We start from the raw sequence: 25,727 nt of genomic DNA, 5'->3' as shown, positions 1-25,727 counted from the left end.
ATTAAAACTCTATAATTCCTTCTTTTAAAAAAGCTATAAGGAAGTTTAAACACAAGAGAGCTGTTTCCCTCTCACTTTACAATTATATATGTGATTTATATGCTGAGAAACACATGAAATATTAACTTTAAGATAAATATCTTATGTGTAATAAATTGAAATATGAAGATTTAATTTGAGTATTTTAAGGGAGTTTGGGAGATCCCTCAGGCTCCTTCAGATTCATCATGGTTTGGCTAAACTTTTGACTTGATAGTCATGACAGTATACACCAATTAGTGATTCACCATTTATTCAATAGAAAAAGGAAACTGTCAATTTTACTTAGCATGCAAATTACAATGTTACAGAATATCAATATAAAAATCCACTCAACTCTTTGAATAAGTAGTTGTCAGAAAGTTAATAAAAAAAAAAACAGAATATAAAGAGGCAAAAAAAGGAATTTCGTCCTTATGTTAAAGAACCGACATCTTTCAAAAGTACAGAAAACAACTTACCAAGAGTTCAGAAGTTCCTAATTTGTCTAACTCCAAAGACTGAATACGAGAAATATGAACCCCCATTTCCCTGTGGATTCCAGAACATTCTATACAGGTCAAAATACCCAAGTTGGTTGAAAGCCATGTGGGTTCTATAGAAAAAGATTTAAAAACACAGTGAGGTAAAACATTTTAGTGCACAGTTCATTTTGGAAGAGGCTGATAAAATTTCAGCTGAAAACAGAACCAGATCTGCATTTTGAAGTATTATAAAAATGTGTAACTGAAAACAGAAGAAGAATGAGAGTGTTGGAAAGGTCATTAGAAGTTATCTAGTCTAAGCCTCTCCATTTTACAGATAAGGCTACCAGGACACAGAGAGGTCATAAGATTGTAAGATTTGGAATTAGGAGGGTCCTTGGAGAATTTAGTCCAAGGGTTCTTAACCCAGAGCGTGTGAACTTGAGGTTTTTTTTTGTTAATATTTTGATCACTCTATGACAATACTATTGATTTCCTTTGCAATAGTATGTATCTTATTTTATGCATTTAAAAACATTATTCTTTGCTCTTTTTTTTTTTTTTTTTTTGTGGGAGGGCCAGGCAAATGAGGGTTACGCGACTTGCCCAAAGTCACACGGCTGGTGAGTGTTAAGTGTCTGAGTCCGATTTTGAACTCAGGTCCTCTTGACTCCAGGGCTGGTGCTCTGTAAAAACATTATTCTAAGGAGTCCTTACGCTTCACAGGATTGTCAGAGGATAACAAGGTTAATCACCTCTACTCTAGATAGGAAAACTGAGGCCGCAAAAGTTGAGGTAACAAAATCCCATATTAATTAAGTACAGTCAGAGTTTGAACTTAATGATGAGTCCTGTTCAGGGTCACAAAGGAGGGGTGAGTGGCAGAGGAGGACCCACCACCTGGATCACCTGGTTCTTTGTCTAGTGTGCCTCCACTTCTTCTTACTACCTCCCCTAGTAAAAAATGGTAAGAATTTTTTTAATTAAAAAAAAAATTCTGACCTTAATGAACAGACCTTTCCCAAGAGCACATTTTCAAATATAAATAAGAACGGAAAAAAAGAGGATTAATATGAGAATGCAAATGCCTTCTACATATATTTTAACATACGTGTATATACATTGATATATGCATTGTAAATTCAACATGATACTTTCAAATAAGTCCTGCTTATCTGGGCTTTCCTTGGAACTTTCTTCAGTTTTCTCTTGTGCATTTTAACAAGTGCCTTTCAAGGACTCTTTTCTTTTTCGGGGGTAGGTCTCTCACTAAAATGTTTAAGAATTATGATGGTAGAAATTAACATGGGAAAAACTATATTTTACCATGTTAGTCTGAATGTTCTTTATAAATATCTGAACACTGGATAGGGAAAATACAGAATTTTTAAATGGAAAACAAAACAAAACAAAAAACCCATGATTTTTCCATTCAACAAAAAATTAGGATTAGATGTCTTTGGTGCTTATCCTTGAGAAAAAAAAAATGGAAAAATGGTCCTCCTAAAGTTTCAGTTGTAATAAATTCTTGGAGGCCTCAAAAAAGTACTATTTCCCCATTGCTCCATGTTCCATGACAATGATGGATGGTATAGCTATTAACTGCTGTTCACAGGGGACAGAATTCTACAGCTAGCATTAACCTATAAGCTACAACCAGCATTAACCTATCAGTCCTGGTTATGGCTTCTCTATGGAGCTTCTGCTGATAATAAGACAGCTGTTAAGTAATGAACATATCCAGAGGACAAAAGCCTTTTTGAAACTCCAAGGAACACAGTGACAATGGGAAGCCTTTTTTTTTTCTAGGCAGCCAAATATTGTGATATTGAATCAAATATGCCCCCTTTAAATGTCAAACTTCTTGGCAATCAATCTTTCTTGAAGACCTCTATGCGTAAAGATTTATGCTAGACAATGGAAAATACAATATTAGCTCACATTTATATAGTATTTTAAAGTTTACACAACATATTCCTTATCACAAGGTTGTGAAACAGGGAGTAGAAAGATTATTAAATCTATTTTGTAGACTAAGAAACTGAAACTTTGAGAGTTTAAGTGTCTCACTCATGATCATACAGCTAATTAAAGACTAAGGCTAGATTCTAATCCAGGTCTTGTGACCTGACCCTGAGACTCCTCTTACTATATAGCCCATTGTCAACCATTATGGAGAGGTGTATGTATACTGCTTATGTAAGATAAATTGGTCTGCCCAGGTTACATATAAAAATAGAGGGGCAGCTTGGTAGAGTGGAAAGGACATTGGACTTGGAAGCTCTGTAACTAACTAGATGGATATCCCTAACAAATCACTTGTCTCTAGGCTTTAGTTTCTTCACTTATAAAGAGGGGATAACGTATGCATTAATGAGCAAATAAACGAATAATAGAACATTTACTGAATGCTGACTAAGTGCTCCTGTGCTAAATGTTGGGTAAACAAATACAAAAGTGTGGATGGTCCCTCTCTTTTCAAGAAGAATATATTTTAAAAGGAGGAGGTGGGATCTATAGGAGAGTATTAGTCAGGGTGAGATAATTGTCTTGGAAAATTAGGTGAACGGAACCATAGGGGAGTTGATTGATATACTCTTTCAGGTAACACAAGTGAAAGGACTTTGTAACCATAGTTACATAAATGTGCACTATTGAGCTATTATTATTAGTAGTAAGACAGTTTCACTGCTCTCGAAGAGTTTACAATCTTGTTGGGATTACACATATGGAAACATAAGAGAAGATGATTGTGTAATCACATCTGGTGCAGACCATAGATGCTAGAAAATGCAAAGAAACTTTTAGAAAGCAGAGATCAATAAAAGTTAGAGAAATTTGGGGGATGCTTTGAATGATGGATAATTTTGGGGTGATACAGCAAAGAGTGGAGGCCTTTCCAGGCATGTAGAATAGCATATAGAAAAAAGCAGAGGTTGGAATAACCATGGCTTCTGTAGGGCACAATAAAAACACTGGCCTTTTAAACAACTAAATGATTTAGTATTCAGCAGAAACAGAAAGGAAGTTCAGAAAGTTAACTCAAACTTTGGGGAAAATCCTTGATAAATGGAGTTAATTAGCAGAGAGTCAAAGCAGAAGAAATGGCTAGAATACCTGATGAGCCACAATCACAGCAGACATCATTCCCAGGTAATCTCTGAATGTCGTCAATAATGGCTTTTGTCAGGTCCTCTAAGCTGTTTTCTCCAGTACTCTGCTCTCCTCGGAAGGCCATGGTTAATGCTTCTTCTTTGCTGTTTGTCAATACTGAGATCCACCTGTTTCAAAGCCAAAAAAAAAAAGGGGGGGGGCTTTCAAAAAAAGAGTAGCTTTTAATCTAATCCTTGCATTATTTTAGATAGGGGTACACATAGATGGATACCCTATATGGTACAGGAGGAAAAAGCACATTGAACTGAGAGTCAGAGGACCTACGCTGAAATCCTGGCTTGTATTTTTTTACCCGGTGACACCGAGGAAGTTCCTTAATCTCTCTGCCCCTCAGTTTTCTTATCTGTAAAATAGAAGGTTGACTAGATGATTGTCAAGGCCTCTTCCAGTTCTAAATATATGATACATGATCTATAATCTATAATCCTGACTAAGAATTCTAAAATCAGAGTGGAAAATGACAGAAGGGAGAAAAGACAATACAAATTCTGATAATCTTTGGGAAAGAAACAAAATAAGAAAAGAGAATGAATAAAGAAGTGAAAGTGAAAGAAATGAGAAAATAAAAATCACTAAAAAACCAAAACAAACTGGGCCAAAGGAGACACATACCACAAGTACCCTTTTGTCCTAGTTCTTCACAGAAAAACTGGAATGGCACTGTTTGTACTATTTACCTTCCATAATCACTGTGAGGATTAAAGTGAGGTAATGCACATGAAGAATTTTGTAGCCTGGGAAGTCAATTACAAATAGAAGCTATCATTTTAATTTTCTGGAGAGATGAGATAGTGACTCCAGAAGAGAAGACAAAAGGTCCAGGGATCACAAGACCAGGGTTACCAACGAAGACAAATGTCTTACCTGTTTGGCTTTTAGTTTCCTTATCCATAACCTGACAGTGCTGGCCTGTGATCTCTGAGGTCCACTTTGGTGCTAACATTTTATAACCTTATTATTTTTCTTTCCTTTTTTTTTTTTTTTTTAAAGCAATCGGGGTTAAGTAACTTGCTCAAGGTTACACGGCCAGTTATTATTTCTGGGTGTGGTGCTGAGTATCTGAGCCCGGATTTGATCCAGGTCATCCTGACACTGGAGCCGGTGCTCTTACTCGCTAAGCCACCTGGCCGCCCCTAAGCAATTGGGGTTAAGTAACTTGCTCAAGGTTACATGGCCAGGTGTTTCTGGGTGGGTGCTGTGTCTGAGCCCGGGATTCGATCTCCAGGTCTTCTCAACACTGGAGCCGGTGCTCTTACTCACTGTGCTACCTGGCTGCTCCAACCTTATTATTTTTCAAAATGGGTTTCATTCAGCACCAGACTGAGAAGGGAATGGTTAGCAAAGGGGAGAGAGTATAGGATAAGCAGAGTAAAGGACTAGAAGCCAGGTTCTCAGGAAGATAACATTCTTCAAATTTTTCATGTGGTTTTGCTTGGCTCTCTCTTTATATTCTACGCAACAACCCAATTCTCAGGGAAGATAGCTGTTTGCATGATTTCTCAACCCATTAAATTATAAATTCCCTGAGAGCAGGGGCTGTCTTTTGCCTTTCTTCATATCTACAAAAATAAACACAGTGCCCGACACATAGCTGGAGCTTAATAAACGTTTCCTGACTGATTCACAGGGTTGTTTTGAAGAAAGAACTTTAAAAAACTTTAAGAAGCAATAGCAAAAATGTGAATTATTATTTACTGTTGGTTTCTTTAAAAAAAGTGTGTAAGTCATTCATGGTATCAGACTATAAGCAAAAGTGTGAATTATGAATGTTGTCAGTTTCTTTTAAAAAAAAAAAGTCTTATTTGGGGCAGCTAGGTGACAAAGTGGATAGAGCACAGAGTCTTGGAGTCAGGAAGACTAATTTTCCTAAGTTCAAATCTGGCCTCAGACACTTACCTAGCTGTGTGACCCTGGGCAAGTCACTTAACCCTGATTTCCTCAGTTTCCTCATGTGTAAAAAGAGTTGGAGAAGAAAATGGCAAACCACTCCAGTATCTTTGCCAAGAAAAGCCCAAATGGGGTCACAGTTAGACATGACTGAAAATGACTCAACAACAACAAATAAGTTTTATTTGTGTTACTAGACTACAAACTCCTTGGAGGCAGGAACGATCTATTTAAGCATTGTAACCCCAGCATCTAGCACAGTGCCTTGCATACAACAGTAGCAACATAAACAGGAGCATATACTTGTGGCAATAAAGGTAGAAAAATTAGCTAAGTGCAATGCTTAACATAGAGTAAGCATTTAATCTTTTTTTCCATTCATTTAGTCCTTCCTAAATGCCTCTTAAGGTGGACCAGGTTAATTATAAAGATTCAGAATTAACAGATGTGTCTTCAAAATTACAGTTTGTATCCAATAAATAACTGCTCCTTAATCTGAAAATAGAGGCTTGCATTTTCTTTTCTTTCTTTTTTTTTTTTTAAAGCAATTGGGGTTAAGTAACTTGCTCAAGGTTACAAGGTTACACTGGAGCTGGTGCTCTTACTCGCTGTGCTACCTGGCCTCCCCCAAGGCTTGCATTTTCTTCTGGTGTTTATGTAAAAGATATGTGAATCCCTTTTCCTGGTCATTTTCAGGGGTGTGGAACAATGAAGCAAACTGCTGATTCCCTACTGGAACGAGGGACATCATCATTAAGAAAGCAAAACAAACATTTTGGAGTCATGGCACTCGTTCTTAGAAAGAAGATGGGCCATGAGGCCAGAGGGACTGACTGGGTTTGCATCCCATCTCTCTTCTGTCTCTCTTCTGGCTACGAACTTCACAACCTGGGGCTAGTCTTTTAACCTTTTGGGAACATTATATTGAATATAATGAAGGGGCCGAAGCAAACAAATGCTAAATTCTAAATCCTCCCATCATTAGCCTCTGATACTGATTTACAAGAGTCGCAACTCCTATAGTGTACCCTAGGTGGTGCTCTCTTTCAGCTCACTGCTACCAATGCAAGATGCAGATGAAAACAAGCACTTCGATAAAGAAGGACCACCACACTCAGGGGAGGGATGGGCATGTTTGAGAACTTTTGAAATGACTCATCATCCTCACTTAATGTCCAATTAAAACAAATCTGACAGGGAAACTCAAAAAACTTCAGAGCTTAAGCCTGAGTTGACTTTCTTGCTGTGGTTCCATTTATATTCATCCTGCGTGAATGCTCTGATGGGTGGTACCTGGAAACCAGACTTTCCACCTTCATTAGAGCCTCTGGATTGTGTGGTGAACCTTAGTTCATACCTCACAGGCTTGACAGCGGGAAGGGAAATTAGAGATTATCTTGTCCAGTCCTCTCATTTTAAAGATCAAGAAATTGAATCCCACAGTTTGACTTGTCAAAAGTCATACACAAAGTACATGGCAGACTCAAGATTTGAACATAGGTCCTTGGATTATAAAACCATTGTTGTTTCCAATGTTCTAAACCCAAATTGCATTTGGGATAGAGATGTGGAGGGAAGTGGGAATAGGAGAAGGGTCCAGAGTATAAAACATGACAGAAGAAGAAAAAGCAGAGACCATCAAAAGGGTACAAGAAGTAAGGGCAGTTAGGAATCTATGACAAGGGCTAGGAATGTGCGCGCGCACACACACACACACACACACACACACACACACCACTAAGTCTAGTGGAAATATAAGTCAAAAAAATCCCTATGGGAAAACTAAAACTGAATAAATTTTCTTCCTTTGACTGCAGCTAGTATAGAATTCTTGGTCAAAGAGAGAAATCGGAGCCCAAATATAATTCGATTTAACAAACATTTGTGGGCTAGGAACTATCAGGGATCTGGACACCAAGATAAAAAAATTATATAGTCTGTGCTGTCAAGGGGCTTCCATTTTCCTGGAATATAACCATAACCATCTTAGTTTGCTCACTAAGCAAATGTTGATCTAGCACGATTCAAGGTCTAGAGAGTTGAGAGAGGGGGTGGTTTCAAAAGAATCACTGGATTGGACTGGAAAGAATTAAGGGAGTCAACTACTCCAACCTCCCACTCAATATGAGAAGCCCTTTTACTTTACAGTTCTGCCACTTACCATCTATGGGGCTGTGGGTTAATCACTTTACTTTTCTGGACTTTGGTTTCTAAGTATAAAAAGGAGGTGGTTGGATGGAGGTCATATTTAACTCACTAACTCTAAAATCATATAATCCTTTACTGGCAACATTCAATCATCTGGCCTTGGTTAGAGCATTCCTTGGGATGAAGAGCTCATCATCTAAAATAGGACCCTGGTCCCCAAGTGCTTATAATCTTGTTGAGAAGACAGGAAACATCCACATGACACCTTTAGGTAACAAGGCAAGGAAGGACATTATTATTTGCTCAAATGCACTATTACTGACACCAGTAAGTGAGCACATAGTAGATGCTTAATAAATACTTGTTGACTTGATTTCAAGAATTCAGAGAAGGATGGGATGGTTTGGGAAAGGAAGCTAGAGGCAATTTTTCTTTACTTCTTCTTCTCCCTTGCCTCTAACAAATGAAATTCTGTTAATGCAACCCCTAAAAAGTTTTTCTTTTAAATATCTCACTTCCTTTTAAACATTATACATTTGGTAATGAAGCATCAATATAAGCAATTAAATTTTCTTTGCAATTACTTATACTTAAATACATTCATTTCAAGGCATACAATATTATAACTTAAAAAAAATCATTCCCACTAAGTATCTATCACTTGCAAGGGAATTTAGAGATTATGTAATCTAATTTGTCCATTTTATAGATGAAGAAATTAGAGGCTAGAAAAGTAAAGTGATTTGCCCATACCTGGCTGAGCTGAGATTTGAACCTGAGTCTGCAACATAGTGCTCATTTTAGTATACCATTTTTGGCAGCAAAATCTACTGAATTAACAAATATATGAATGAAAGGGAGGGTAATGTGGGAAAGGGAGGTACACAGGAGCTTCTGGAATGTTTTGCAAGTGCTCAGCTATAGATAGGGGAGGAAAAAGGAGTTTGTTGCTCTCCCTACCTCCGACTCCAAAGTACCAGAGGTATGTAGGAAACTATGGGGGATATTAACAGGGATGAAACAAAACAAGGTCCAGGAAACAAAAGGAAGCAAAACTTAAAATTCATTAACTTTTGGAATGATAGATAATTAAACAGGGAAAAAAAGGTAAAAAAGACTTAGAAGAGTTTCCTTTTAGAAAACCAGGACTTACAAAAAAAAAAAAAAGAAAAGAAAACCAGGAATTGTATTTTTAAATTTTTAAGGAGAAATTTCAGACAAAAGTAATGAACAGATAGAATGAGAAAGAGAAGATAATATTCTCTAGGGCTCAGCACAGCGCATAATAAATAATTGTTCTCAGGAAAAAGAAATGAAATGGAGGAGTCAAGAATGAACAGGAATAGCAAAAATGCAAAGATCTGTGGACTAGGCACAGTCTCAGCACTTCAGATTTCGAAGGGGACTCAAATGGGCATCCAGTCCAACCTGTACCTGAACAGGAAAGGATCCTCTTGGCAGGATACCACCAAAATGGTCCTCCAGACTCTGCATGCAAGCCACTAATGATAGGGAACCTTTCATGCCCTGAAGCAGACCATTCCACTTCTGAATAGCTCTCACTGATATATTTAGCCTCAATTTGCCCCTGTAACTTCAACCTTTCACTCTTAGCTCTATTCTCCAGGGCCAGGCAGAACAATTCTAATGATTCTTTACATAACAGATTCTGAAATAGTTTTATAAACAGTAAAGTCCATCTTTAGAAATATCCAGATCTATTTTATGGGAAAATTTCTGTTATAAACAAAAAAACCCCAAACTGCAAATATGGTCTTACCTTCAATATTTTACTTTGTGGTCTATCACTGGCCACATTTTACTGTACCTCTTACTCTTATCTGGAGATCAACCAATCCACAAGTATTTATTAAGCACCTACTATGTGCCAAGCACTGTACTATGCATAAGTCCAAAGGATAAAATAATCTCTATTCCAAAGGGGTATGCCTTTAAATGGGGGAGACTTGCAAGCACATATATAAATACATAAAACATCAAAATGAAGTTAATAAATCTAAATATATACAGTTTTTGAGGAAGGTCATTAGTTGGGGAGATCAGTAAAGGTTCCATGTAGAAGAAGGTGCTTGAACTATGTATGTCTTAAAGAAATAGAAGCAATTAAAAGGCAGAAGGGAGAAAAGATACAGGGCTAGAGAGATAAAAAGTCATGGGGGTTTGCAGAGAAGAAAACAGGCTCAAAGAAAGCAAGCTCTCTACATGTGCACTAGATCCCCTAAACAGGAGGGGGGGGCGGAGAGATGGAGAAAGAGAGAGACAGAGAGAGAGAGAGAGAGAGAGAGAGAGAGAGAGAGAGAGAGAGAGAGCACGCGAGTGTGTACATGTACTACCTCAACAGTCTAGGGAAGGGAGAGGAGAAATGATAAAGAAGGAGAAAGAAAGGAATGCAGAAAATGTGGGGAAAGAGAAAAAGAGAGAAGTGGCAGGTGAGGGTGAAAAAACTAGGACAAAAGGGAGGAGTTAGATGGAGAAAGAAAAAAAGAGAGAAAGATGATATCAGCTCAGTGTGTTGGGTACCTTTAGAAACTATGGAGAAAAAGGTCACATGACCTGAGTAATTCCAAGTCAGGACACATTTTTCTTTAGTGTTCATAAGAAGTAAAAATTTTAAAGTATAGACTGTAGTGCCATGAGTTTTTTTTCTTAGTTCCCAGCTTTAGCCCAGATGCCTTCCTTTCGCCCTCTCAGATAATACACAGTACAGGAAAACTTGGGGAAAAACTAGCCAAGTGAGAAAGCAGAAGTCTTTAGAAAGGTTCCATTATTAATTATGTTCTGTTCATCAACAAGCATTTATTAATTGCTTGTCATGTACCAGGCACTGTCCTAAGTGCTGGGGGATACAAAGAGGCAAAAATCATTCCCTGCCCTCAAGGAGTTCACATTCTAATGAAGGAGACAACATGTTACAGACTAGATGGAGGTAATGTCAGAAGGGAAGGCATGAGAAGCTGGCAGGACTGGAAAAGGCCTGAGGAAGTTGAGACTTGAATTATATCTTAAGGAAAGCTCCAGGAACTCAGAGGAAAAAGCAAAGAGAGAGAGAATTCCAGGACTGGAGACAGCCAGTGCAAAGGCATGGAGAGGGGAGATGAAGGTCTTGTTTGAAGAGCCACAAACAGGCCAGCATGGAGGGAAGAAAGTATGATTAAGACTGGAATGGTAGGAAGAGGACAATCTATGAGGAAGGACCATAAGTCAGGGCCTAGTATGTATTTATTGTGGACTCATCCCTCTGTTTTTTTCCTCTGATTTTGTAAATTTGCACTTTTTTTTTTTTAAGCAATCGGGGTTAAGTAACTTGCTCAAGGTTACACGGCCAGTTATTTCTGGGTGTGGTGCTGAGTATCTGAGCCCAGATTTGATCCAGGTCATCCCGACACTGGAGCCGGTGCTCTTACTCGCTGAGCCACCTGGCCGCCCCTAAGCAATTGGGGTTAAGTAACTTGCTCAAGGTTACATGGCCAGGTGTTTCTAGGTGGGTGCTAAGTGTCTGAGCCCGGGATTCGATCTCCAGGTCTTCTCAACACTGGAGCCGGTGCTCTTACTCGCTGTGCTACCTGGGCGCCCCGGTAAATTTGCACTCTTGAAACAATCTTTACCACTATTACAGTGTACACATGTACCCTGTGCACAGTGATAGCATACTATAGTTTGTGTTTTTAAAGCACTTTAAACTCTGATATTACATAAATGGTGGCTATGTTTTTAAAATGATGGACAACCTTTATGAACTATAGACCTTGATCTGTTTAGGAAAATGATGAACAGACTTTAAATTCCTTGAAGTAAGATTATGCCTTCTGTATCCTCTGCAGTGCCTGGAATGGTGTTGGGTATACAGGAAGCACTCAACAGTTGTTGACCAAACCAAAACAAACAAACCAAATCCAGACCAAACCCCAAACCACAAAATTCATCTCATGATGAAAGTATGGGAAAGCATGCAGCACTTCAGAGGAAATGTAGAACATAAGCTCTAATAGAACAGAAGTTCCTTTGAGAAAGGGGACCATTTCCTTGTCTGTCTTAATATCCTTAGAACCTTCCAAAGAAGCAGGAGTTTCAGTGTTTTTTTGAATTGAAATGTCTTCTCTAAATTCATGGTATTGTTATTAATTAATTTATAGTTGCCTGAATTTTGCCTACTCTTTCTTCTTTCCATTTATTTGTTCATTTTTTCTCCTAACCCTACTGAAATCCTAGCCATCCTTCAAGGCCCTGCCCAGGCGGCACCAACTCCAGGAAGTCATCTTTTCCATTTCTACCCCACAAGTTAGAAATTATCTCTTTCTTCCCCACAGAACTTTCATTATCACTTGTACTTAGTATATTCCACCTTATCTCCCCCCAATAACTATAACTCCAGGAGGGCATGGAACGAACCTTTGTATCTTTCAGTTCTCAGTACAGGACCTTCCCCAGAGGAGGTACTTAGTACCTGTTTGCTTTCTTTAATTTGTGCAAATGCATCAAATTATTGTTTAAAAAAATACTCACGCTACATAGTCTTGTTCATCTTCTGCTTGAAAGTGATAAGTTCTATTATCTAAAAGCCAAGAAAAAAAAAAGAGGAAAACCATTGAAAACCTGTAAAGTAGAGAACCTTTCATTGTAGATCATATTCTAAAAGACACATAATAATCAGCTACCATTTTAGGTATTGGATTCATTCTGTCTTAGTTTGATGGTGTTTTGAATGATACAAATTCTACTCAAGTCATCTGTCCATACTTACCCTCTGAAGCATAAAATCCAAACAATACCACATAATACTCTAACATATTTTCAAAGAGATTTTGGTGACAGAAAAAAGAATGCCTTTCTGTCAATTCAGTTCTTTTCCCCTTTCCCTTTCAATTTTCTTTTAAGTGTGCATTTCTTTTCCTTTAAAAACAAAATTCCCTTTTCTAAGAAATCATTGATCCCATAGCCCTCTGCTCATCCTGGGGATTAAATTCTCAGAAGAGCTGTAACATGTAGGCAGACCTATTCTGCCTCAGAAAAGCCAAAGGAAGCTTTGTCTGCTGCCTGGTGAAATAAGGCTGCTTTGAGGAAGGTTTAAGCCTTTTCCCAAAGAGTCATCTTAAATCAGTTAAAGGAGAATACTGAAGGCTAAAGGTGTAAGCAGGCTTGCCAAGAGCTGCAGAAGTAGCCTATTTTGAAATGCTTTAGTGGTGCCAAGCAATTCCCTCTAGTTCAGAATTGGCTGTGCTTCTTAATGCGCTCTCAAATCTAGAAGGTAGGTATGGTCTACTGCAGTTATGCTATAATTTAAGAAGAAACTTTTAAGAGTGGCAATGATCAATTAATCCCCCGGTCATATGAAACACAGAGGAAGCATGATTTAGTGCACAGGATCTCAAACTAGAAGTCAAGGTTCACATTTGCCTCAGACTCTTATTAGCTATGTGACCTGGGCAAGTCATTTAATATCTCTGTGCCTTAGTTTCTTCATTTGTAAAATGGGGGAGGGGGCTTGGACTTTTGGCTTCTAAGGTCCCCCGTCCAGTTCTGCTCTCTATGATCCTGTGATCTTTGGACAAACCATGTCACCTTGCAGAAACCCAGTCAACTGTCTAAGACTTGAATTAGCAGAAGGGTAGTTGATCTGAATCGGTACAGGAAGCTTTCTTGGTTGAAGATTTAAATACCGATGAAATCATAGCTCCAGACCAAAAAAAAAAAAAAAACCCACAAAAAAAAAACCCAAACCACCCCCCCTGCCCCAAACCCTTCAAGTCCAGCAAAAAGTGACACAGTAAAAGGATTATAGAATTTAGAATTGGAAGAAACTTCAGAGATTGTTTAGCATAAACTGCTCATTTTACAGAAGATAAAATGCAGGCTCAGAAGGCAAATGACTTGTCACCATGTTCACAAAGATAGCAAGGAGCAAGGCTGGAATTCATGCCTAGCTTCCCTTATTTCCAATCCAGGTCTTTTTCCACTATAAATTCTTAATGCAAAGATAAACTGATCTAACTATTCATCCAAATGCTTAGGTCAAAACTTTGATTGATCAGTTTGCATAATAGTAATAAAACTATTTCTTAAGGGCATGAAAACAATTTTTTGGTGACTCTGCAGTGAAAATGTTACTGACCATGTTATTACTTAACTGAGTTCTAAGTCAATTCTGAATTAGCCAGAATGTTTAAAGTGAATGGCTACGTGCCTATGGTCAATCTCCAGTCATCTTGCCACCTATTCTTTGCAAAAGGAATCATTGTGGGATAGATTCAAACATGCTGGATTTAGAAAGGGTGGACTTATGTTTGAATCCCTGATCTGTTACTAATACCCTTTGTAAGTTTTTGAAATACTCTGAGCCTCAGCAGAATGTGGAAACTGGATTACATCAGCTGGGGTCAAACAGGCAACCCATAGCATTCCAGAGAGTGGCTGAACCAGATTAAAATGTAAATGGTAAATATTTAACAAAATAAATAAAAATACAATAGAACATAGATAGTGTTAATATGTGGTTTTCTAAGTCAATATGCACTTACAGTGATCCTCCCAGTACAATTAATGGTTGTTTGTGTTTGATACCACTGGTTTAGATGACTTCTAACTTACTACATGTTCTATCTAATTCCTATGATTCTATGAACCCTATGGAATTTGTTGCCTTTGCTAATTAACTGTAGGATTAAACTTGTAAATAGGCAGCAATCTAGACAGGAAGGGAAACACCTGGCAAACTGATTAGGCTGACTCTCTTTTCACTTTCAGTGAAAATGTTTTGAACCTTTTCAATGAATTCTGATATGAAAGCCATCATCCCCACTTCCTTTAATCTGGGGTTGTCAAATAGGCCCCTTAATAGTGATAGCTAGGTGGCACAGTGAATAGAATACTGGCCTAGAATTCAAATCCCTCCCCAGAGATTTATACTCTATGTGATTCTAGGTAGGCATAATCTCTCTCATCTTCAGTTTCTTGATCTGTAAAAGAGATATAATTAATAGCACCTACTTCACACATTTTGAGGACCAAATGAAATAAGGTATATAAAATACTTTGCAAATCTTTTTTTTTATGGAGGGGCAGTTGGAGTTAAATGACTTGCCCAAGGTCACATGGCCAGTTTTTATGTTAATTGTCTGAGGCTGCATTTGAAGTCAGGTCCTCCTGACTCCAGGGCTGGTGCTCTATTCACTGCGCCACCTAGCTGACCCAATACCTTGCAAATCTTAAAGTGCTATGCAGACACAAGTTAATATTATTATTAATTATGATCAGATTAGGGTGGCATTTTCTCTTGCTACAAGAGAAAACCAAGAAATATATAGGACTGAGAGTTTGTGAATTATGGGATAGGTGATACAGACTCTTTTTCTGAAGGACTGTAACAATTGGATCTGATCTTATCTGTTTGGACTGTGTCTGGTGCAGGGTTACCTAGAGGAAAGAAGATGCACTATATATAGGTTCCTCTGAAGATCACAGCATGTCAGAGCTGAAAGAAACCTTCAAACCTAGAACAGTATAAAAGGGGAAAGTTTCATTTTACAGTTGAGTAAACTGAAGCAGCAAGAGGTTAAGTAACTAGTCCAGGATCACAGAACTATTAAGTATCTGAAACGGGATTTGAAATCAGGTTTCCCTGACTTCAGACTCTGTTGTTGTTTTGGTCATTCAGTCATGTCCAACTCTTTGTGACTCCTATCCTCCATTACCTCTTAAAGTCTGTCCAAGTTCATGTTTGTTGTTTTCATGACACTATCTATCCATCTCATCTTCTGCAGTCTCTTTTTTCTTTTGCCTTCAATCTTTCCCAATATTAGGGTCTTTTCCAATGACTCCCACCTTCTCATGATGTGGTCAAAGTATTTAAGCTTCAGCTTCAGTATTTGACCTGAACAGCCTGAATTAATTTCTTTTAAGTGTTGACTGGTTTGATCTCTTTGCTGTCCAAAGGGATCTCAAAAGTCTTCTACAGCATCACAATTCCAAAGCATCGATTTTGTGGTGCTCAGCTTTCTGATAGTCCAACTCTTACAGTCACACATTCCTACTGGAAAAACCATAGGTTTGACTACATGAACCTTTGTTGGCAAGATGATGTCTCTGCATTTTCGTGTGCTGTCCAGACGTGTCCTAGCTTTCCTTCCAAAGAGCAAACGTTTTTTAATTTCATGGTTGCACTCACCATCTGTAGTGATCTTTGAGCCCAAGAATATGAAATCTGACATGGCTTCCATTTCTTCCCCCTCTATTTGCCAGGAAGTGATGGGACCAGTTGCTGAGATCTTAGTTTCTGATGTTAAGCTCCAAGCCAGGTTTTACACTCTCCTCTTCCACCCTCATCAAGATGCTTCTTAAATCCTCTTCACTTTCTGTCATCAGAGTATTATAATCTGCATATCTGAGATTGCTGGTATTTCTCCTGACAACCTCTATGCCCAGTACTTTATATATTGCGCCACCTAATTAGAATATTAGAAATGGAAGGAACCTTATAATGTAGAATGCTAGAATCTCAGACTGTAGAATGGTGGAGCTGGATGGGACCTTAGAACAGAGGATATTCGAAATCACAAAAATTTTTGAGCTCAATGAGTCCAACCTCTCCATTTGAAGAATTGAAGAAGGAATCAGGGCTGAGGGTCTGTGACTGAAATCAAGATCACATACTAAGACGGTGGCATAGTCAGTACTGAAAAGCAGGTCTCCTAGCTCCCAGGACAGTGTTCTTTCCACTGAGCCTGGGATTCTTTTTTTTCTTTTCTTTATTTTCACATTAGTCATGTTGTAAAGAAGAATTAGAACCAATAGAAGAAACCATTAGAAAGAAGAAACCAAAAAAAGCTTCAATTGACATTCAGACTCCATAGTTCTTTTTCTGGATGTGGATAGCATTTTCCATCATGAGTCTTTGGGTAGTCTTAGGTCCTTGCATTGCTGAGAAGAGCTAAGTCTATCAAAATTAGTCATCAGACAATGTGACTGTTACTGTCAATGTTCTTCTGCTTTTGCTCACTTCACTTGCATCTGTTCATGTAAGTCCTTCCATTAACCTGGGATTCTTAGCTTTTATTTTTGCCTCATGGAACTCTTTGACAGTCTGCTGAAGCCTATGGACCACTTGCATCAGAATAATGTTTCAAAATGTACAAAATACACAGGATTAATAGGGAAATGTATTACACTGAAATATATTCATAAAAAAAATTCATGGACTCCAGGGTAAGAGCCCCTGCTCTTATCATAGTGCTTCTTACTCTGCTCATGTGATTCTAATATACTGGAACTTTGGTTAAAACAGATGTAAAGATAAACAAGAAATACTGTAGGGTTTTTTTCTCCCTTTTCTAATTTTAAAACACAATCCTATGCTGACTTTAACTTTTAGCATAGAGCCTGGCACATAGTAGGCACTTAATGAATATTCATTGTGTGATTTCATTCTACATCTGGATTCTATCCTATTACTTGGGTCCTCTCCAGTATTTGCAGCTGCCACAGATATTTGTGAAAGTCATGCATGCTCACCAGCAGATGATATAATAATATATGAATTGTGATAGGAGGTCTAACTGATCTTCAGGGAGATTTAATCATTGGAAATCAAATGAATCATTAAAGTGATAATTTTAAGGAAACTTTGTTAGTAAAAGCAGTTGCTGAAAAATCTGAACAGAAGGATATACAGAGCCCCAGAGATCATGATTACTGATTCAGAGAAAAAAATTACATACGTGATATCAGGTCAAAAGACTTCTTATCTTCAGCATTAGGTTTCACCTGGCAAGTTAGTAGGTTCAGTTTAGCTGGTTGCCTGTTGGACTAGAAAAAAAGAAAGATATTTTTCTCAAGGACCTCAAATATGTCTCAAGAAATAGTGCTCATGGTCTGTCTATATCTATATGTATATCTACATCTATATCTGTCTGTCTTTCTATCTATCTATCTGTCTAAATATCTATCTAACATATTTAACAAGGTAGCAGGGAGTAGAAGGAAGTTGGGCATTACTGTTGATACCTATACCGTTGTGATTCATTTTGGGAAAGTTACTTGTTCTCTGAGTTTGCCTCTCTACAAATAATGATTTGGGTAAGTCTTGTCATTTATCCCACACAAATTTCTTTAGGTAATTAAATGCCTCAATGAATTCCCTATAAGCCTGTGTAATTAATTTAGTGATAGAGCAGAATGGAAATGGAAATAATTCACATCTGCTCTGAATTAAATTGCAGCAAATTAAGTTTTTATATTTAAAACATTTAAATTTTTATGACTCAAGAAAACCTTGGTGAAAGGCATGAAGATGACAAAATTTGGCACTTCAACACAATATTCAATCCCGTTAATCACAATGATTATCAAATACTTAACCCTTTGTGTTAGCCCCTGGTAATTATTAATTCAATTGGGATGTGAAATTCAAGTTATTTCAGAGAAAGCATAATGCAACAATGACTAGCCTGAAGTTACTGTTTATTGAATCTCTGAACCATGTATCTCTGAACTACTAGAGAGAAAGAAAGAGAAAAAAAAGTAGGAAAAACTGAGTGGGAAAGATGCTATTTTTTAAGCACGCATTTATTTCTTTGAAAAAAATAATGTAATAAACACATCGAAATTTGGCTGTTTAAATAAAGAACTATATTTTTGATCATGTAAAATGTTCAAGCTATACTGAAATCTTTTAACTCATATGATTATACCTCACTTCTTAGAAGAGGGGCATAGCTTTAGCCCACATTAGCTACCCAACAGCAGCATTCTACATAGAGAAGAAGCTGTGCATAGACTGCATCCATACATGGGAAATCTTTTAATTCTGTCTCTCAATAAGATGTCTGGAGGAAAAAAAAAACCAACCACCACCTTTCAAAAAGCAGAACCTGTAACTTAGTCCTTCTGACCAATAGGTGGCATCAGTGCATGATAGTCCCTAGTTCACCAAGAAAAACATAAAATGTTAGTGTTGGAGATCAGCACATCTTTCACATTTTCTATGTTCAACAACATAACTCATTAAAATTCTTTATTAACTCAGAAAAACTTAAAGCTAACAATCAAAACACACTTCCTACTGTGGTAAAAAGAATGCTGTATTAGAGGACTTGGATTAAAATTCTGAGAAAATGGCAAAACATTTAATTGCTCTGAGCCTCAGTTTCCCCAAGTGTAAAATGAGGTGACTGGACAAGATGACCTCTAAGATCACTTCTAACTCTAAATTGTTGATCCTAAATGCCAAGGTATATTTTAGTATCTATCTCATTCATTTAAAAATTTTCCTTTGTAAACTCACTTAATTTTGATTTAGAGAAGCTGAAGTCCCTTTTGGAAGTTTTATGCTTAATTTTTTGACTCATTCATTGTCAAAGAACCCCAGGAGGCATCTTCCTTAGGAGCCAATTATTTCCTATTCTTTTTCCTCTGCTCCATATGGTCTATTTGTACTATCTAGGGCACCTTGGCTAATCAGGGGAAGTATTTAATTTGCTTTTTCAACCTTTGGCTGCCTGAGCTCCTATAGTTTCCTATATCCCAGAAGATAGAGGGAAAAAGAAAGTAAATCTCATCCCTGCACATAAAGTACTGGCCTCTTCCAACCTGCCCACTCTTCCTTCTGACTTTTCTAATGTATTTTCTTGCATTCATTCCTCTTTCATCCCCTCTTCCAAAATCCTCTAAAAATCTTCCACCTCTAAGGCACGAGATTTCCTGTGCAGAAAGAGGCCAACATGGCCCAGTGGCTGTCTGTAGCTGAGGATTTTGCAAAGGAATGCAGGGCTAGGATCTACATATTCATAATGCTTAATGAGTCAAAATTCATATGGACATGAACCTTTCTGTTCCAGCTCAAATTCACTGGTTCACCTAATTTCTTGATCTTGTTTGACCTTAGATTATGTTTCCCCATTTATCTTTTGGGGCTAGCTGTCCCTGTAGTCAACCTGTTTTTTCAGATCCTTGAATGCTTATGACTCATGGTTTTTGTTGTTATTGTTTAAGTATCTTATGATAACTGATCCTTTTGCTCCCAACAACCTACCCTCTTAACCGAAAATCACCCTGTAGACTCAACCCATACCAGGAAAGTAGGTAGGTATCATTACCTGCTCTACAAAGGTCTACTGACTGTAGCCCCAGGCTGGTTTTCACTAGGCTCTTTACTAGTCCACTTTATCTAGGAGTTACTGGCTTAATTTATACACAACAGCATATTTCTTTCTTTTTTTTAAGTTCGTTTATTTTTAGTTTTGAAATTCACTTCCTTAAGATTCTGAGTTCTAACTTTTCTCCTCCCCAGTTCCTCTCCCTTCCAAGATGGCATGCAATATGATAAGAGGCTCAACATATACATCCATATTAAATATATTTTCACATTAGTCATGTTGTAAAAAAGAATTAGAACCAACAGGAGGAAATGTGAGAAAGAAGAAACTAAACAAACAAACAAACAAACAAAAAAAAGGAGAGCAAGCAGTATGCTTCAATATGTGTTCAGACTCCATAGTTCTTTTTCTGGATGTGGATGGCATTTTCCATCGTGAGTCTTCTGGAGTTGTCTTAGGTCCTTGCATTGCCGAGAAGAGCTAAATCTATCAGTTAGGCATCATACAATGTTGCTGTTACTCTGTACAATGTTCTCCTAGTTATGCTCACTTCACTCAGTATCAGTTCATGTAAGTCTTTCCAGGTTTTCCTGAAGTCTGCCTGATCATCATTTTTTATAGCACAATAGTATTCCATTACATTAACACATGACAACTTGTTCAGTCATTCCCTAATTGATGGGCATTCCTTCAATTTCCAATTCTTTGCCACCACAAAAAGAGCTGCTATAGATATTTTTGCACATATGGGTCCTTTTCCCATTTTTATAATCTCTTTGGGATACAGACCTAGAAGTGGCATTGCTGGGTCAAAGGGTATTATGCACAGTTTTATAGCCCTTTGGGAATAGTTCCAAATTGCTCTCCAGAATGGTTGGATCAGTTCACAACTCCACCAACAATGCATTAGTATTTCAATTTTTCCAAATCTTCTCCACCATTTATCATTTTCCTACAATACCACATTTCTAAAAATTCTGTTGCTACCAGCAATAGTTCAAGAGACTGACAGGGTATGTAGAATGATTTCTTTTGAACTTTTTTTAAGTCTACATATGTGTACCACATATAACAAGAAATATTTTTGAGGTGAAAGGCAGATAATATTCTAGAATACTTACTGATCATGTAAAAATGTGTTTGTGAAAAAAGAAACAACATATTTACTGGTGTTCTAAGTATAAACAATGTGCCTTCAGCATCTAGCACAATCATTCATGCCACTTTAGTTGGACCAGCAGAATCAGTGTCCATGAGACTGGCTGAGTGGAAGGGGGAAGCTGCAGCAGTTGCATTTATTCACCCTGTTCAGGACCTTATACAACTAGGACTCTGCATATGGAGTAGTATGGTACAACAGAATCTCCCAAAGAACTATCTTGGAGTTTAAAACTGGATACTGTTAGCTAAATGGAATGATGGTGATGCCACATACATACATATATACATGCATGCATACATGCAAACATATATGTGTTTCCAAAGTCTTAGTGCTGTTTTAAGCTAGTAAATGTCTATCTTTTTTTTTTTGCCTTTTAGAGGGCAATTGGGGTTAAGTAACTTGTCCAAGGTTACATGGCTAGTTTGTGTGTGTGTGTGTGTGTGTTAAGTGTCTGAGGGTGGAACCGAACTCAGGTCCTCCCGACACCAGGGCCGGCGCTTTACTCACGGTGCCACCTAGCCGCCCCCTAAACTAGTAAATCTTGATAGGACCTGTAGAAGGAAACTGCAAATGATGCACTCAAATGGTACATGGCAGAGATTCATGGTCTCATATGCGATCCTCTTTTCCTTTTTTAATTTGTATGGGTGTTTGTTGATGTTGTCAAGTTTATAATAATAATAAGGACAATTTTAAAAGTGATGCATTTAATGTAGGGATAAATTGGATTCTTTATTAATTTTTGGAAAGTCTCATGGTACTGCTTCATACATTTTGAACTTCAGGTAAATGTGGACTTTGAATAAAATCCCTTTGGGGGCATGTTAGGGTAACTACTTCTGAAGAATTCTGATTTTGGTCCCATGCTTTTACCATCATGCTTTGTCCTTAAAATATAGTGGTAGTGACTAACTTTCTGTATGGATGTCTGAATTGCACTAACATAAGAGAGAGTACATACAACCTGACTCCTCTAGGTATTAGAGAGCAACATAGTATAAAGAGAACTAAATGGAGAGTGTCAGGAGACTTCTGGGTGGAACTTCAACTAGCAATATCACATGAAACAAGTCATGTAATTTCTTTCTCAATTTCCTTGTTTGTAAAATGGGGATAATTTTGTCTGCCCAATTATTCTTCTGGGGTTGATGGCCACAGGTCAAATGAGAAAACAGATGTGAAAGTACTTGAAATATATAATGGAGTATATTAAGGTAACATAGTCATCATCCCCTTAAAGATATTTTAAATGCTAAAGAAGTGAGCAAATAATAAGATCCTTCAACGATTAAAACAAATCTTGCTGTGTTGTAACACAGCAGGGTGATGTGAATGATGACCTCAGAAGACTCAACCAATAATATCCACTGAGTGTCAGTAAAATGGCTGCTTTAAATGGGGCAAGTAGAATACCTTTTGAAAACACACGTTAGGCCATCCAAAGCAGCTACACACACTTTGGAAACAGCTTCATCTGACAGACTGCAAGAAATGGGCTAGTCCTTCATCAAGAGCTCTGGGTATATTCAGTGTCTGAGAAGCAAAGACCCTAAAAGTTATCAGTTGTAGTTAACAAACCAAGGCCCAGGTTTTAAGTGTAAGAAGTTAGGGGTCACATAATGTTCTTTTCCCCAACAACATCCCAGTATATAAATGGGGATACCTTTTAATTTTCAACTTTGAAATATGATGATACCTAAGACCCTGTCAAAGGCAGGAAGCAATCCTTTCATTCACTTACTGGTGAGACCACAATTGGGAATACACTATGTCCTGTCCGGGAAGCCACATTTAATAGCAATGTTGAAAACTGGCAGAGATCAAGATTCTTGGAATCTCAAAGTTGGAAGGGACCTTAAAGATGATTAAAGGGATGGAATATAGGAATGTTGAAGATAGATTAAAGGAGCTATTTAGTCTAGAAAAAAAGAGAACTAAGGGGCCACAATAATCAAGCCCATGGAGAGTTATAAGAACATAGCCAAGCAGCTGTTTTCCATATGAGTAGAGCTGTAGAAAATGCCTTCAAACAGCAGTAAATGGGTTAGACATAAGAAGGCACTGCCCTTTCGGGACAGGCGGCAGCCTTACAGAAGAAGTAACTGATATATGCATGTCTCAAGATCTTAAATATGCTAAATAATCCATGTAATTGTTTTGGTTTAAATGTGTGAAAGGCAGAGGCCTGAGTGGATAATCTTCCCACCTCTTTAAGTCTGCCTTCCCCTTGACCTCCAACCACCGATTAAAATAAAGGCTTTTTAACCTGAGGCTCACAGACTCCAAATGGGTTTGGAGTCTGTGAAGTTGAATGGGAAAAAAAATACAACTTTATTTTTACTAACCTCTAGCTGAAATTTGGTATTTCTTTCAATTATGACAAACCAGAGTACAATTAGGAGTACCTCTGACTTTGTCATCAATAGAAATCACCAATATTTTAATCACTTATTACAGTTACTACAGCTATCTTGAAATACTGTTTATGTTTATCACTACTTTGAAATTATTATAGTTATTAGTTCTATTGCTAGACTGCAAATGGTTATGGTCTTGTCTATATACTATAAATATTTCAATATAACTGTTTTCCTTTGCAATCCCATGTATTTTATTTTATGCATTTAAAAATATGATTCTGAAAAGGGTCCATAGTCTTCCAAAGGGATCCATGACACCAAAATGGTTAAGAATCCCTGAGGAATCACAGAAACCATTGAGTCCATCCCGCATCTGAACAGGAATCCCTTTCACAACATGTCCACTAAGCAGTCATCTAGTGCCCAATTTGAAAGCTCTCTAAGGATTAGGCATACACTATACCCCAAGGCCAACTCTTCTTACTTTTGGACAGCATTAATGGTTAAGAAATTTTTTCTTTCCATGGAGTATAAATCTGCCTCTTTGCAATTTCCACCCACTGCTCCTAAGTTCTGCCCTCTGGGGCAGAAGAACAAGTAAGATAAGTTAAAGCCTTGTTTAACTTTAGTATTTTTATCTTTAATGTTGCCATTACTCTTCCTAAAGTTACACACAATGATTCCTAAAAGAGATTACTAATCAGGTTAGTCTCCCTCTCTCCCCCATTTTAGAAGGATGAAACAAAGTCCTTGTCTCTCATTTCTGAGGACTGATTGTTCAAAACACAATACTGGATAGCAACTGGCTAGAAGAAAGGGCTCTATAACAACATGCTAAGTTATTCTGTGACTGACACACAACTTCAATGAGGATGGCGTGTGATATTTATTCACTCAGAAGTTTGTCAAGGGCACTGAACTGAATTTAAAATTATCACGCCAACAATGAACTTCATTTGACTTGGCACACTGTCAACATGTACTGCTTTTTCACCAAATAAGCTGTTACTCAAGTCATTGGGGTATACACTGACACTTTAAGAGCCATTCTAATCTACTGGAAAAAACACCGAAAGGAGAGGTTGGAGACCTGGGTCCTTGTCCTAGCTCTGTTCCACTGATTATGCATCTAAACCTTGACCAAGTTATTTTACTTTTCACTTCTCTAGAGCTCATTTGTAAAACTTGGGACTTGAAACAGGGCAATGGATTTGGAGTTAGAGGATTTTGGTTCAAATCCTAACTCCCCCAACAAATTAACTGTGTAAACTAGGCAAGTGATGTAGTCTCTCTAAGAGGAAAATTTTCCTATCTGTAGCCTGAAAAGGTTGAATGAGATGACCTTTGAGGTCCTTTCCAGGTCTAAATCTGTGACTCTTTCCCTAGAAGATCTCTCATTACAGTATGATTTTATAAATGATGGAAACTTCTAAATATGGCTTTTGGAATAATGGAAAATACCAGTGGTGTCAGTCATGGTCACATGTTGACTTAAAAAACTGCAAATTAACATTCTCTGTGTTGTATTGTATTTTTAATTATCTTGTTAAACATTTTCCAATTACATTCTAATCTGGTTCCAGGCACACTGGGGAGTTCTGTGGACAGGGCCTTGAGTTTCGCACCTCTAGAGAACAACAATAAACAGTTACTTCTCAGACATAGTATAAGAAATGTCAGCAACTTCATTTGGGTTTGTTATAGAAAACATTATCTTTCATAAAACATTGGGAGAGAACTAAGAATTAGGCTGGATGGATTATTCTGCTCTCTAGGAAACACTTTAATTGTGCTAGTGCTCTTTCTCTTCTCCTCATATGGCAGAGAATATATAATTAGATAAATAATTATATGATACACAGCCTGCCATAGTAACGGGAATTTGAAGACCCTCCCTGATTTGAAGATCTTCCCTGTCCCCAATAGGTCAAATGTAATCACGTGGTGCCTGTGGTAGGAGGAGTTTGCTGAAGGGTGGAACAGAGCCCACAGGAAGCTGGGAGTCAGAGCAGCCAGACAGTGGGAGAGAGAGGATGGCAGGCAAACAGACAGCTAGGTTTGGGAGTGTTGTGGGAAAGCTAAAGGATGGTGTGGCTCCCTGCTGTGCTATGGCATATTAACTTCTTTGCTACTATGATGGATTCGGCTTTTTGGTTTGGGGATTCTGTTTTCTGGTGTCTGAATAAATGTTTTGCTTCTGTCTTCTAAGTGGAGAATCAGCTATATTTTACAATTTAGCACTATGCCAGGATATTTACAGTTGCCGTTGGCGCTGTGAATATTCCACTGGCACTACAGTCTTAAAGTAGGAAGACCTAGGTTCAAGTCCTGTTTTCGATACATATTAGCTATATGATCTTGAGGAAGTCATTTGTCCTAATTTTTT

At 37.8% G+C, this 25,727-nt stretch overlaps 1 protein-coding gene across 10 annotated transcripts in view; it reads right to left on the bottom strand.

The window, feature by feature from the left end:
- The window catches only part of ASAP1 (ArfGAP with SH3 domain, ankyrin repeat and PH domain 1), a 631,037-nt gene that overhangs the window by 56,439 nt on the left and 548,871 nt on the right, over positions 1-25,727 (bottom strand). For all 10 annotated transcript variants that reach the window (XM_069081239.1, XM_069081237.1, XM_069081236.1 and 7 more), the window contains 4 exons: positions 17,444-17,531; positions 12,237-12,285; positions 3,621-3,784; positions 501-634 (listed from right to left, as the gene is read on the bottom strand). In XM_069081239.1, the coding sequence (XP_068937340.1) occupies positions 501-634; positions 3,621-3,784; positions 12,237-12,285; positions 17,444-17,531 (435 nt within the window). The remainder of the gene's footprint in view (positions 1-500; positions 635-3,620; positions 3,785-12,236; positions 12,286-17,443; positions 17,532-25,727) is intronic.

This window comes from Petaurus breviceps, unplaced genomic scaffold (genome assembly GCF_028583685.1).
Source record: "Petaurus breviceps papuanus isolate PSGF00001 unplaced genomic scaffold, PetGlider_PUasm1.0 98, whole genome shotgun sequence".
NCBI classification, from domain to species: Eukaryota; Metazoa; Chordata; class Mammalia; order Diprotodontia; family Petauridae; genus Petaurus; species Petaurus breviceps.
This window is presented reverse-complemented; position numbering and strand designations above follow the sequence as displayed.